Below are 15064 nucleotides of genomic sequence, written 5' to 3' on the forward strand. Positions count from 1 at the left end.
GAGGGCCCCTTAAAAATTTATTTTCTGCTTTTTGGTTTGAGGCAATCCAGCCATATCCCCATATTCCACTGCCATAGCTCACTAATGAGATGCACCTGGCCCTGTACATTTCCAGGACCGATTGTACACGAGTGCGCCCGAGCCAATGGGAAAAATCTCCTATACTGAATATCGCACTATTAAAAGATAAAACGTTCTGGGATATACGTGAATGCCAATTAAGCCCAGAGTCCAATTGGACCTCCAAATATCTACACTTATCTACCTGGGTAAAATTATGGCCCGATTCACATGCTTGAATCAATCCCTATCATCGAGTCTGAAGTCCCACTGTGATTTACAACAGTAATCTAGAACATTAACATGTCTGAAATGCTTCAAAACAATGTTTATTTATAGCCTCATCTCCACACTAGACGAGACATCGAAACACCAGTCAACCAGAAAAAAGTAATATGAACTACACTCCTCAGATGGGGTACTATACTTCAGATTTCAAGCAAAGAAGTGAAAGCATAAAAAGTAGGTGGGTCTCTGAAAAGGAAAGAGGGACGACCATATACACATTTCGTAAAGAAACCAATGCAGGAGAATTGTAGCAATTATTTTCTTTATCAGCATTGAATCTTTGATAGATTCACATTCTTGAATCATAATTATGAGCAGGACAAAACCCAGTTAAACATGCAATTCAGTGCAAGGAAAGTAGGCATACCATACTGGAAAAATGTGTGCAGAAGTGTGTGCCTCACAGCTGATTCTCTTGAAGCTTCTGTGTCCATACAGTCCTGCTTTGTGGAGATCTAGCAGCTTATGCTGCTGCTCTGCAGATATCCACCAGTGACCCCTGGCATAGAGAGCTTAACTGCCAGCCCCTTCTGGAATGCGCATTAAACCTGCCGCGAAGGTGCAGGCCAATTACCTCTGATAAGACACAAGACAATACACTCAATCTAGTCATCCTGTGCTTGGACATAGAACTACCCGTCTACGATGCCCCATAAGTAGAAATAAATAAGCACTGATCTGTGAGTCAGAACTGCATGTTTTCTCCAACACCAGGCTTATACTGTGAGACACGGGTGTGCCACGTAAAGCGATGGAGACACACACTAGAAATCTGACGAACGGGGGGGGGGGGGATGTTGAGCATTAAGGGAATCGCACTGCTTAACCTCTGCCTGTACTATTGGGCAATGCAATTGATGGTGCTAAACGATTGGTAATTTGCTGACCAGACTGAACACTTTCTATGGGCGGACAGAAGATCTTTGGATCCGCAGGGGTATACAAAATGGTTTTATGGGAAGAAGAGACCAAAAGAGCTACCAATCATAACCGCAATGGTCAGACTCTTGGCAGAAAGCTACCAAATGGACGGAATGACAGGGAGCACTAACCCTGGCAACATCACTGTGGGAGGTGGCCGAGTTGACCCCACTACAAGAAGTTGAAGACCATAGGAAGTGGGATGTGATAGGTATATCAAAACTGGGAGACGTCTGGGTAAACCAGGAAATGCAAACCTTTGAAGAACTTCAGACCGAATATGAGCAGGCTGGGGGACCATAGTTAATGTACCTTTAGGTGAGGCACCATCTCTGGGCCCTCATATGCCCGGGAAAGGAGATACCTGAAGAGAGCATGCTGGAATATAGGGTACTGGGCGCCCCACTTCACTGTCACACGATTTCTGCCATCTACAGCATGCTTCTGTCCAATAGCACCCTCGACTGCAGAGGCAGTGTTCGATATGGGAAGGGCACATGGGTAGGATAGCAGATGAGGAGTGGGGGGAGTTGTGCCGCTACCCAGGAGAATTGGCGACTTGAGAGGGTTTTATGTTGATTCAAGTCAAGATCTTGCATCAGGCATAATACACTAGAACTAGATTGTTTGAGATGGGCAAAATAACGTCTGACAGATGCCTCCGGGGGTGCACTCAGAGATCACGCTCGTACACACATTTTGTGACTGTCTGGAAAGCTGTATATTTTGAGAGGCGGTTTGTAACAAGATATCTCAAAACTTAGAGAAGGGGTCTTCAAACTGTGGGGCGCGACCCTCAGGGGGGCCGTGGAGTGATACAAAGGGGGTCGTGCATTACCACTCACACTTCTGCCCAGGCCCATAGGACTACAAGGGCTTCAGCCCCCCCTCCTCCCAGTCGTGTGTCTCAACCCCGGCTGCTGCGGTGCAGCTCGAGCTGCTGTGGCTGGGCAGTGTCTGGAGTCTTATCTCCGGCAAGCCAGAGTTTTTCACAGGTCTTTAAAGACCATTTGCATATTTACATGACTTTGTAAACTGGTTACCGAGGCTTAGTTTTTTTCTGGTTCCAGTACCCCCTGGGCCCACACTGCCTATTCCTTACATTTGTACTTTACATTTACTGCTGTAGTGTGAGAATGCATTTCATGAAAAGGAATATAAAGTAGGGTTGCCAAAAGAAAAATGCCAACCGTGTGTTGTTGAAAGAGCCTGCAAAGACCTTCTCTTGACACTAAATAGAGTTATAAATAAAAAAGTATGTATTCATTCGTTATGTGACTTTTCTGTCTTTATTCTCTTTATTTATCACTCATGGATCATGGAGGCAGCCCTAGAACACAATTAAAAGTGCTTTCTATTTATATTTGCTATTCTAAGTATGCACAGATAAGAGCTGAAAATACGGCTTTAGGGGACTGCCTATTTTCGCACCGCCTGGGCCATCAAAATAATGAGCTGGCAACCCTAACCATAGGACTGGAAGTTTGTTGCAGTATCAGCATATTATTTATTTCCTCCACCCTCGATCCCTGAATAATGCCATAATAGTTCATATCTTAAACCCTACGCCGCCGTCAATAACATTCGGAGTTACTTCAAGTGTCTGGGAATGCACCCTGCATTCAGACAACTCGCTCCTCATTCTCGCCCCTCACTTTCACGCTCATCCTGCACTCACAGCGATCACAATGCACTTGCGCGGTTCACCCTATACCTTACCCTGCAGTCACACGAGCACACTACTCACCCTACTGACACTTCACTCACCTGTCCCCCTCACTGCTCAATCTGCAACTCACTCAAACAAGCCCATCACTAACCATGCATTCATTTGTCCCACTCTGCACTTACATCCGCACCCAAATTCATATGGTCACCTCACTCACCCTGCAGTCACTCCTCTTACCCTCTCTCACACAGTTTCATCGCTCACAGTGCACTCACATGGGCACTCGTCACCCACACAGTGCAGAGGGATAATGTGCCTGCTACAAGGACCATGTACCATGCAGATCACAGAACTGAGTGTGAGTAAACTGAGTAGCGCTATAAAAAAATGAAATGTTTGTCATAAAGGTGCTATAGAGAGAAGAGGTGCATTGTTGGTGAGTGGTAGTGAGGGAATTCATGGAGGAGGAGGAGGAAACGGGGGGGCACCAAGAAAAAACTGTTGCACCGTGTGCGACCAGTGCTAGGGCCAATGAGAAACACAAATAAGGGGAAAAAGAATCAGCCAAATGAGGTAACCTACAGAGCATAGAGCCAGATTTGTATTTCTTCCTAAAGGATAATAGATTCTTGGTGGAGGGAAGCAAAGGAGGGTGCAAGTTCCATAACTGCGCGGCCTGCACCAAAACAGCGAGACAGACAGTTCATGCCTTCCTGAATTAGGGAACAATAGGCAGAGTGGCACAGGGCGAGAGGAGCATACGGGTCAGACCCGTATGCTCGGTGAGGAGAGATAAGAGGTTGAGAGAGGACAGCAAGGGAGTGAGAGAATTCGATTGAAGAGGTCAGGGATGAGGAGAAATGTGAAGTCCGATTGGAAGTGCGGACATGCAAGAAGTGAGTGTGAGCGAAAAGTGAGGGCTACTGTTAAACTGTGAGAGAAGATAGCTGAGAGATGATCTGGGACCTAATAAGATAATTTGATGCGACATGGGTGAGGGACAGCAGCGATGGGGGAAGAGAGGGAGTACTGGGGTGGGTGCGGAGCAGTGATTAATTTGTAATAAAACATGTGCCAGGGCTCTCACCAGTAGGTCACTGGAACTTTAACCACCCACCCATTGCCTGGCCTGCGCGGCCAATGACCATACCTATGAAACTACCAACCATAACACTTGTACAAGTGTGACTATTCAGACTATTTCAAGCCCCCAAAGCTATCAGAATGGCATCGGTGTCAGGAGTTTATCGTTTTTAATGTAAATTGAATTAATAAACAGCTGTTATGCTCATCGCTATTACACAGACAGAGCCACCATGTGGAAGACTGTCATAGTGCCAGTGTGCACAATTAAGTGCCAGTGCGGAGCACTGGAAACCACCTGTTCAAATTAGGCACTGGTGCTGAGTTAACATGGGGGAGGGACGTTGGTTCAAGAAGGTGTGAAAGAACAAAGGGGAGATGTGAAAGATGAATGAGGGGACTGGAGGGGTGTAAGATACAAATAGACAAAAATTTGAATGTAGAGACTTGAGGTGAAAGAGAAGTGCTGAGGGGAACGGGAGGTGACTGGGTCAGAGAGGCCATGAGATAATTGCGAGAGACTGTTAGAGATGAGGGCAGTGAAAAGACAGAATGGCTAGAGGTGATTAAAGGTGAAGTGAGAGGGTGAATGGGGAGAGTTCAGAAGTTGTAAAAAGGGGTGAAAGAAAATGGCCTGCTAAGTGAGAGAGGGATCCGGGGTTGGGAGAGGAGAGAGTGATGGAAGGGAGGGGGTGAGAGGAAAGCAGAATGGGTAAACTGCTTAACTCTGCACAAGACCGCCAGGGTTTTAAGGGACCCCTGCTGCTCCCGGCCAGGGCCAGATGACCTACTGTGGCAGCATGTATTCCTGCAGAGTGGAAGGCCCTTCATAAAGGTTGACTAGACATGTTTCTGATGTTAATTCCTGTATTTTGGTTATAAACTGGTACTGATGGGGTGAAATCTTTCGTCAGTGTTAGTGTGTAAAACAATTCAAAATAATGAAGCAATGCTATACTAAAATACGCTGTATCACATAACATTATATGCATTTTCTTCCCACACAATTTAGTCAAGCCTGTCGCGTAATGTAGTCCTCAACTGCCTCATAATTCCTGTAGCCCTGCCTACAGGTTTAGAAATTTTTGTTAGTAGGGGGTCCTTAAGCCTGAAAATGTTGACAGGAGGGTCTCTGCATCCAGAAGTTTGAAGACTTCTGCCTTAGAGGAACCTTTGGTACTGAATGGTAAAGTAATGATGATGGGTGTATGGAGAAACAGACACTCGACAATTTTTTTTTTTTTTTTTTTTAACTTGGCCCTGATGACGGCACTGAGATGTCATACAAGGAATGCTTCGCTGAGTTACAAGGGTTTTGAAAGAAAGACCTCAACAAAAGTGGTTCAAGGAGAAGGAAACCTGTTGGTACTTTAGGGACCAATTTGTGATTATTTCAAAATGTTCTTTTGTTCTTGTGAAACATGACGCAGGGCTCTTTGATGGTGCGCTAAGTTCTTCTGTGGATGGGCTCACAAGGACTAATCATCAGTTAGGATAAACATTTATTTTAGCCCCCACTTGACAGGCAGCTGATGAGCTGGAAGAAAACCCTAAATAGACCTGTAACAAATTCTCTGACATCTCTAGGAAAGAACAGCGTAGGACTCTGCAGTACCTCAAGAATGTCTGACGTATGCACATTTGCTGAATGGTATTTAAGTCCTAACTTGGCAAGACATAGCAGGTAAGGTTAATATCTTATTTGAATGGAGATTAAGTCTTGCTTGGAACACCAAAAGAAAAACATATTCCATTAGGCTTCATTGTAGACTATACTGTTGATTGGGGCTGGTTCTGCTGACAATCCTCTGAAAAAGTAAGTGTACAAGCTCTAGGAATTCAGGTGCAAGACTTAAGTTTAATTATGCTGGGTCATAATGGAATATTACCCCCCTGCATCTGGATAGTGTTGGTGTGCTCCCAGAGGTATGTGGGATCCCTCAGAGAGGTAAAGTCAATGATCATATACAGACTCCAGTACACCTTGGCGATGAATATGGTTGGGTATGGCTCATGTTTAATCTTGCTGATGGACCAGCATATTTGGCAATATTGTTGTGCAACATTCCCACAGGTGGAGCGTTAGTGAATTCTAATGGCCTTGTGATATTCTTTGGTTTATTCACTGGATGTGCATTCATACGTTCCCTTCCTTTAATACTTCCTCCTATGCAGCTCAAGGCAATGGAGGACGCTGTACAGGTGGTGGAAGTGGCTGTTCCAGAAGAGCTGTCTGTGGTCACTGATGTGGCAGGGTTTAGCAAGATTGGGGCACCATACCAGGGAACCTGCAGCAAGTGTCACTCATCATTTGCTGTGAGTCTCTGATTGGGTTCACAGGGACAAGGAGCATTCAGGGCCTTTCATTGGAGACTCTTGTGGGATTGTTGCCTTTAATAACCAGTCTTCTAACCATACTATAAAAGGGATCCTCACAGGGACAATAATGTACTTGAAGGTCCGGATAATGTGACGGCAACCTTCAGCATCAGCATGTCCCTGCTCGTCATGTGAATCCTGCCCAACGTCGTCATACTCCTAGTACAGGACGTTCAGTTGGTTAGGTCAAAAAGCAGGGATACAGGGCCTGTTATCTTCCACCTTCTTCTCAACTTTGATACCTAAACTGCTTCCTCTGCAGTTAAGGTGGCATCTTGCTTCGAGGTAGGAGATGGAAGCAGGTTAGTAGCAACCCCTGTGTCTGAAATAGGGGTGGTTATTTCCTGACAGTCTGAGGTATTTCTTTGTGTCGTAGACAAGGGCAGCATAGACAAAGTCATCGATGGTAGTCAACAAAGAAATGTGTCACTTATGAATTGATTGCTGTAGATGGTGGGGTCACTGATGAGCTTGGCTGCCATCAATGTTTATGGACTCACTGATATCAAAGTCGGTAATGAGGGTAAGCAAAGAAAAGACCATATACGATGATGGTTCGGCAGATGAACTATCTGCAAACCAACAGGCACTGGCGGATACTTCATAAATGAACTGTACTCATTCGCTGTATAGTCATCAGCCCTTCTGTTGAAGGATTTTAGGCATCTTTGCTTTTGCCATTGAGGTGGTTGACTTGTCTGACTTTTGTGGAAACCAAGAGCAGGGGTGCAATAGATGCTGAAGGAGGTCCTCTATGAAAACTGCTTTCTGAGGCACCTTTTAGAAATGTGCAAATGTGATTTCTTTGTTTACATGTTATACATTGCTGGAAAGACATTTTCTTGAAAATTACCACCTTTTTGCAGTGGCACCTGATCCTTGTCTAAACCTTGCTAACCAGTTAGGATGGCTGACAGAGGGGGAAGAAAAAAAAAAAATCAAAAATACTCCTCTAAAACATACCTCTCTCAAAGGTGGAGAAAACCTCTATGAGCACTCCCTTTATAACCAGCAGATGGAAACTGAAGTATGGTGGCCTCTGGGGGAGTAGAGCTCAGTTCACTCACCTCAGTGGCTGGAGTTTAGGTGTTTTCAAATGCCACGATTAGCACAATAAATAAGGAATATGTTATTTACCCTGTAAGCATCCGTTTGTTTCATGTGGTGCTGTAGATTCACAAGCTGTGCATACTTTTGCCATCTAGTGGAGGGCTGAGACGTTGCAAGTTGTTTTTTCTCGCAGACTCCTTTCGAAGCAAGTGCATGTAATAGGCCTACAGGCTTCTCGAAGTATGTCCATAGACTCCTGTAGCAAAACTAGGTAACTGAACTCTAGGACCTCAGGAGCCAAATGGCTAGGTCGAGCTGCTTGGGGTCTGGGTGCTTCAATCAATCAATCAGGTGTTTGTTAAGCTCGACTACTCACCCGTAAGGGTCTCAAGGCGCTGGGGGGTTGGGGGGGGGTCGCAGGTTCCAGTCCATCAAGGAGGGGGTCTGTCGATGAGCTAAGCTTTGAGGTTTCTTGCAAAGATGGGGAGTGATGTTATCTGCCTGAGGTGGAGCGGAAGGTAGTTCCAGGCTCTGGCCGCGCGGAAGAAAGAGCGGCCTCCCGATCTGGTCTTTCTGGTGCGGGGGACCACGGTGTAGAAGAGCTGGGCTGATTGTATGGTGCTTTGAGGTGCATGGAATTGGAGTCGGCTGTTCAGGTATGCTGGTCCGGTGTCGTGGAGGGCCTTGTGAGCGTGGGTAAGCTTCTTGAAGGTGACTCTAGCTTCGATGGGGAGCCAGTGGAGTGTGCGCAGGTGATGGGAGATGTGGCAGTGTCTTGGCAGGCTGAGGACCAGTCTTGTGGCGGCGTTTTAGATGGTCTGTAGCTTGCGGGTGAGGTTTTTGTTTATTCCGGCATAGAGTGCGTTGCCGTAGTTGAGCCTGCTGGTGACCAGGGCGGAGTGATGGTCTTTCTGTGTTGGAGGGGGATCCATTTGAAGGTTTTACGTAGGAGGCAAAGGGTGTGGAAGCAGGAGGACGAGACAGAGTTGATCTGGCGGTTCATTTTGAGCTCCGAGTCCAGGATGATTCCCAGGTTGCGTGCATGGGGGTGGGCGGGCTTCCGAGGGCGGGGGAGCCACCAGGTGTCGTTCCAGGCGTCAGGGTTAGGGCCCATGATGAGTACTTCAGTTTTGTTGGTGTTTAGTTGTAGGCAGCTGTTCTTCATTCATTCATTTGGCGACGGCTTTCATGCCTTCTCGAAAGTTGTGTCTGGCGGTGTTGGGTTCTTGGATAGGGAGAGGATGAGTTGGGTGACGTCTGCGTATGACACAATGTTGCGTCCGTAGGTTCTGACAATGGGGGCGAGTGTAGACGAAGAGCGTAGGCCTGAGGGAGGACCCCTGGGGGACTCCGCAGGTGGTAGGTGTAGGTTCCAAGAGGAAAGGGGGGAGTCTGACCCACTGCGTTCTGCCAGAGAGGAAGGAGCGGATCCAGTCGAGGGCCTTGTCTTGGATCCCTTTATCGTGGAGTCTGTGTATTAGGGTGCGGTGAGAGACTGTGTCGAATGCCGCTGAGAGGTCGAGGAGGATGAGGGCTGCTAATTCTCCTTTGTGAAGTAAGGTACGGATGTAGTCTGTTGCGGCGAGGAGGGCGGTTTCCGTACTGTGTTTTTTTCTGAAGCCGGATTGGGAGGAGTCGAGGATGTTGTGCTCTTCGATGAATGTGGAGAGTTGGCTGTTGATGGCTTTCTTGATGACTTTCGCTGGGAACGGGAGCCTGGAGATGGGTCTGTAGTTTTTGAGGTCGGTGGGGTCCGCCGAGGGTTTCTTCAGGAGGGGATTGATCTCAGCGTGTTTCCAGTCATCAGGAAATGAGGCGGTTGCCAGGGAGCGGTTGATGGTGTGGCAAAGCATGGGTGCGATGGAGTAGGCGGCTCTGTTGAAAATGTGGTGGGGGCAGGGGTCCGTGGGGGCCCTGGAGTGGATTGACTTCATCGTCTTCAGTGTGTCTTCGGTGGTGAGGGCTGTCCAGTTGTCGATCGCTGGCTTCAGGGTGTTGGGGGTGGTTGGTGAGGGTTCAGTGTGTTGGTGGTCTTCGTCGAAGTTGTCCTAGATGCTCTTGATTTTGTGGTGGAAAAAGGTGCTGAGTTTGTCGCAGAGGTCTTGTGAGGGAGGGATGTCGGTGGACTCGCTGGTGGGTTGAGCGAACTCCTTGATAAAAAAAAGCGATTGAAGACAGATTCTCCACTCATGTACACAACCGCAAAGAACTCTTCTCCAGGCCTTTTCGAGGCGGCGGCAAGCACATCTGGACTCTCGAAGTTCAGTGGTGAACCATCTAGCTTTCTTGGAGTGGGTGTTGTTTATTCTTGAGGGGGGCTATGGTGTTGGCGCTGTCGGAGATCCATCTGTGCAGGGTTCGGGCTGCAGTGTTGGGGTCGTTGTCCGCGATGGTTGGGGTGGAGTTGCCGAGTGATTAGGTTAGCTGGTCGTCTGTGATTCTGGTCCAGTTTCTTCGTGGGAGCAGGTGCTGGTGTCTGTGGATGCTCTGAAGGTGAAGTGGACGCATCGATGGTCAGTCCATGGGAGTTCGTGGTGTGGCTGAAGGAGATTGATTTTCCTGTTGTGAAGATGGGGTCGAGGGTGTGTCCTGCTGAGTGCGTGGGTTCGGTCATGATCTGGCGGAGTCCAATGTTGTGGAGGTTGTCCAGGAGGGATGTGGTGCTGGGGCCCAGCTGGTTGTCGAGGTGGAAGTTGAGGTCTCCCAGTAGGGTGTAGTTGGTGGACGCGATGGCATGCGGGGAGATGATGTCTGTGATGGAGTTGGTGATAAGTCCGCGGGGTCCAGGGGGTCGGTAGATGAGGGTTCCTCGGAGGGTGGAGGTAGGGCTGGCCAGTATCTTGAAGTGAAGGTGTTACATCAGGTCTGTGGGCTCGTTGGGGAGTGTGCTCAAGCGGAGGGTGGATTTGTGGACGATGGCGATTCCTCCTCTCAGGCGGGTGGGGCGGTCCTTCCTGGAGATCTTGTATCCTTGGGGAACGGCGATGGCGATGTCCGGTCCCGAGGTGGTGTTGGTCCAGGTTTCGGTAAAGAATGCTACGTCCGGGGTGGTGCTGTCGAGGAGGTCCCAGATTTCAGTGGGGTGTTTGTGGAGGGATCGGACGTTGAGGAGGATGATTTGCAGGGTCTTCGGTTCGGTTGTGTTCTTGCGGGCGGGTTGCGCTGGGTCCGTGGTCTTGGCGGTGCTGCAGGTGTGCCAGCAGCGGTGACAGCTGAAGGGTCCGTGGGTGTCGGCTGGTGATGCTGGCTTGCAGTTGTTGTGGCGGCCTGGGTTGAGTGTGGGGAGTGCCGCTGGGTCGTAGCGTTGGCGGTGCAGAGATCCAGGGTTCTTGGCGCTGGTCGAAGTCGGGGCGCAGACGGGCTTGCCTTTGGCACGCCGGAGCGCGCGGACGCTGCGCGGCTGCGCAGTGGCCGCCATTAAGTAGGGATCGGGGAGGGCTGGACAGCTGGGAGGCGGGGGAGGGGAGCTGAGCTGGATTGGGCCGGTTGCACTGGTCGTGCTGGGGGGGGGGGGGGAGGGGCCGTGGGGGCAGCAGCGGTGGGGAAAAACGAGCTGAACAAGGCAAAAGGAAAAAGGCAAAAAGAGAGAAAAGTGCAAATAAGGCAGCAAAAGTGCAAGAAAGAGTGGAGGAAAGACACAGAGGACACAGAAGGAGAGTGAAAGGGGGAGATTGAGATGAGGGACAAAAACAAGTGAGAAAGGAGAGAAAAAGCGGAGCGAGAGAATGGAGACAGAGGTCCACTGGATCACCAGGGATGAGGCGCAGGTGAAACCTGCGGGTGGAGGAGGGCCTCGAACACCAACAATCGAAAGTGCAGGGGCTCGGGGGAAGGCCTCACTTAATGGTGGAGCTGCGAGGGAGGGAGAGCAATTTCACTGACAAGGAGTCCGTGGTCTTGCTCCTTGTCTTAGTCTTGAGTGAGAAGGTCTGGCCTGTTGGGGAGCTTCTTGTGAGGAACAATGGACCTCTTGAGCTGGGTTCAGAACCATGATTGTCTGGCCCACGCTCCAGCAACCAGGATGAGGGCGAGAGATGTTTGCCTCAACTTCCTGCCACTCACAGAATAAGTGGAAGAGGAGAAAAAAGGACAGGCAAAGATCCTAGTGGAAGTAAGGGAGAAGGACTTGTGGGTGGAGTTCCCACTCATGGACTTGTTACTGCGTCCTGCTGAGAAGGTCTGCAAAGCTGTTGTCCACTTCGGGAAAGTACTGTATCAGTAGGTGAACCCGGTGATGGATGGCCCAACGCCAAATCTGTTTTGCAAAGGCTGAGAGGTGAGGTGAGGTGAATGTGTGCCTCTGTGTCTGAAGGTAGAACATGACAGTCATGTTGTCTGTACGCACCAGGACTACCTTGCCTTGAATCTGTATGAGAAAAGCTTTGAGTGCTAGATGAATGGCTAATAGTTCATGGAGACCGCTGGGATGAGATGTCCACAGACTATGTGGTGTCATGTCCTTGTGGTGGGCCCTCTTTCAGCTGGCCAGAGTTTTGACTGTTATGGTAACCTGCAGAACTCGGTGTGCAAAGGGCCTGCAGTGCAAAAGGTTTTTGCTGTTCCACCACTGCAGAGAGCAATGGGTGCTGGCTCTTATAAATACTAGATCTTCCATCTTACCCTTCTCTGGTGACCACAGGCTTGAGAGGCATTTTTGAAGCAGGCACATTTGAAGACTGGCTTGGGGCACTATGGCAATGCATGAGGCCCTCATTCCCACCAAACGTATAACCATACGTAATGGGAGGTGACTAAAAAAGAGACAGAAGTTGCTGGAACGTACGTACTCTAAGAGCTGGGGAAGGCTTTGCCTACAAAGGGGTTGAGAACTGCCCTTAGAAAGGACGGGAGTTGAAGTGGCTCTAAGTGGGATTTTGTGTCGTTCACCATATACTCTAGACTGTGTAGGAGGGAGAGGTTGCCTGGGAACAAGCAAGGCATTCTTGTCTGCTTGCGTTTTTGATCTGCTAGTCGTCTAGGTAAGAGAAAACATGAATTCCCCTCCTCCTGTGGTACCATCATGTGTAGGTGTTCTGACGGGATGTTCCTGTTGAGAGGGTGGAGGCTGAAACTGCTGTGAGGGATCCGTCCGTTTTGGGAACAAGGAAGTATAGGGAGTAGACACCTTTACCCTGGTGGTGATGGGGCACTGGTTCTATGACTCCTTTGGATAGGAGAACCTGAACCTCCTTGTATCGGTGTAAGATGTTCCAGGCTGAGTGCGAGGAGAAATGTTTGGTGAGATGGCAACAAGCTCTAGTTTTGTAGAGTATCTCCAGCAGGAAGTCTTCTTACTCAGGGGTGATGTGCACGTACATCTTACAGTAGGCAGCTGTGAGTTCAATGACGCTGTGGAATGCTGTGGAGCCATTTGGAGGTAAAGCTCTGACAGGGATGTGTTCTAAGTAAGGGTCTCGGGTGAGGGCAGGGTGTGGGTCCACATTGTAATCCTCCCAATGATCTCCTGAAGTAACAGGGTACACTGGGACAAAAGCCTCAGTTGGAGAATAAGGGCTTGGGATGCCGGTGTCAGAGTAAGACTCTGGGGACGCTTGGAAGAAAGCATAAAAGGTGGAGGTCGACTAGGTGGAGGAACAAGAAGTTTGTCCTTAGCCTCGTGGGTGGCAAGAGGGGCACAGGAGTGTCCAATGCCTCCAAGGCAGGTTTGCACTTCTGGGGCATAACCTGGTCTGATGCCAACAATTATTTGTCTCTCGTCCAGATACTGCTGAAGCCTCTCAATCATGTGGCATTTCTCGACATCAAGTATGGCAGGCTTGGGTGCTGATTTTGGCTTTGCGGCTGTTGCTTCAGTGACTTCGATGGTGGAGCCAATTTCAATGGCTTGGTGCCAACGGGCGTCTTCGGGCTCGAGGATCTATGGCCGAGAGGAGTCTCTCTTCGGCTTTGGCCCGGTGACCCCCAACGCTTGATGTAGGTGGCCCATCTGCAGGTGGGAGTAGTTTTGGCACTTGGCTCAATGCCCTTCCCAATGAGTGGTGGTGTTCGGCTCCAACGTGTGGATGCTTATGAGGAATGGTGAGTGCTGAAGAGCCAACAGTTCTCGCGTGGCGTGGTCTGGAGGTGACCAAGGTGAGTGTAACATTCTTGGGAGTCTGCTCGTTTTCTCCCAAGAAAACCTCCTCGCCAACCTTTGAAATGTCAGAGCCGATGTATTTGGGGCTCGGCTGGTGAGCCAGAGCTTGATGATTCGCTTAACGCCTCCTCCCCTTCTTTGGCGACCAGAGGGATCGGCCTCACTGAAAATGTCTGGTATCTCCCAAGATGACTGGACCTTGCTGTGGATATGTACCCACAGTATATCTTAGTGCCGACGTAAGGTCTTTTTACTGCAAAATGTCGCATAGCAGTCACAGCTGCTCTCGTCGTGCTCCAGTGAGAGGTAAAAGTTGTAGAAGGCGTGGAGGTTGGCCCAGGGATAGTCAAAGTGGCACTGGGGAAATCGCTTGACAGACGTAAGTTCTATTACTTGTGGATTGTCTTCATTTTCCAAGGTTGGTTCGGAGCATGCGGAAAGGGCCCCAAGGTCCGAGAGGCCCAATCGCTCATTGTCGATGTGAGCAAATGATGGAACTGGTGCCTAATGCTCAAACGCATGGTGAAGAGTGTTCTCACAACGGGCGAAAGACCGAGAACCTGAGGCCGCGATGGGAACCTACAAACTCCTTGAGACCGGGAGCACACTGAATCACGTCCAAACTAGATGGTGGAGAGAAACAATGTAACAATGGAGTCAGTGACCTCTACAACAAGGAGGAGTCATAAAGCCCTTGTGATTCGAGAAACCTCTATGAAGAAAAACAACTTGCAATGTCAAAGCCCAATACTAGATGGCAGGAGTATGCACACCATGCTTCGAACACATTGTTTTGAAGCCTTTCAGGCATGTTAATATTATATACTGCTGATGTATGTCACAGCTGGACTAAAATTGACAAGGGAGCAGGGGAAATACCAAGCATGTGAATTTATGAAAAATCTAATGTTAAGGGAGTGGCAACAGTTAATGTTTCCAGAAAGCTTCCTGATGCAGACAGTCCACTTATTTGTAATAAGGGACAAGAGAATGTGTCAGCACCAAGCAATAATCTATACATCAGTGAATCATGGTGCAAACTAGTCAGTTTTCCCATAGTGTTCAGACAATATTTAATGAGATTTAATTGAGGTACATGTGTCTTTGCCACTCACTTTAACATGAAGAGGAGATTGGGATTGTGTTCAAGGAGGCTGGGGTACAACTGCTGTGTGGACCAAATGGCCTCTCCCACTCTGCCTGCTAACACCAACTTCTGAATTCCTGCAGAAAAAAAGGATCCAGAAAAAGAATAATTACTCACTGAATCAGTCAATGCACCACATCATTGCCAGACAAAGGTACAAAGTCAAGCAAGCCCTAAACCCAATATGATTGTTGTGCTGCTAAAAGTGTAAGCGGCTGGAACAAGCAAGACAAATGATCAATACACCCACATTGCCCTTCCAATTTATTACATCCTTCACTTTACCTTTTGATTGTAATTCTGCATTTGTAAAACTACTGTGACGCTACCTTCCACACCCCAGCACTTTTCAAGAATTCTTAGTAGGTGC

General features: G+C 48.7%; 1 protein-coding gene across 1 annotated transcript in view; it reads right to left on the minus strand.

Moving 5' to 3' along the window:
* Window positions 1–15064, minus strand: part of RANBP10 (RAN binding protein 10) — a 413778-nt gene that overhangs the window by 182825 nt on the left and 215889 nt on the right. Inside the window, exon 8 of the mRNA XM_085639148.1 lies at window positions 14663–14771. Coding sequence (XP_085495274.1) covers window positions 14663–14771 — 109 coding nt within the window. The remainder of the gene's footprint in view (window positions 1–14662; window positions 14772–15064) is intronic.

The sequence above is a fragment of the Triturus cristatus genome, chromosome 12 (genome assembly GCF_964204655.1).
Source record: "Triturus cristatus chromosome 12, aTriCri1.1, whole genome shotgun sequence".
In the NCBI taxonomy this organism is placed as follows: domain Eukaryota; kingdom Metazoa; phylum Chordata; class Amphibia; order Caudata; family Salamandridae; genus Triturus; species Triturus cristatus.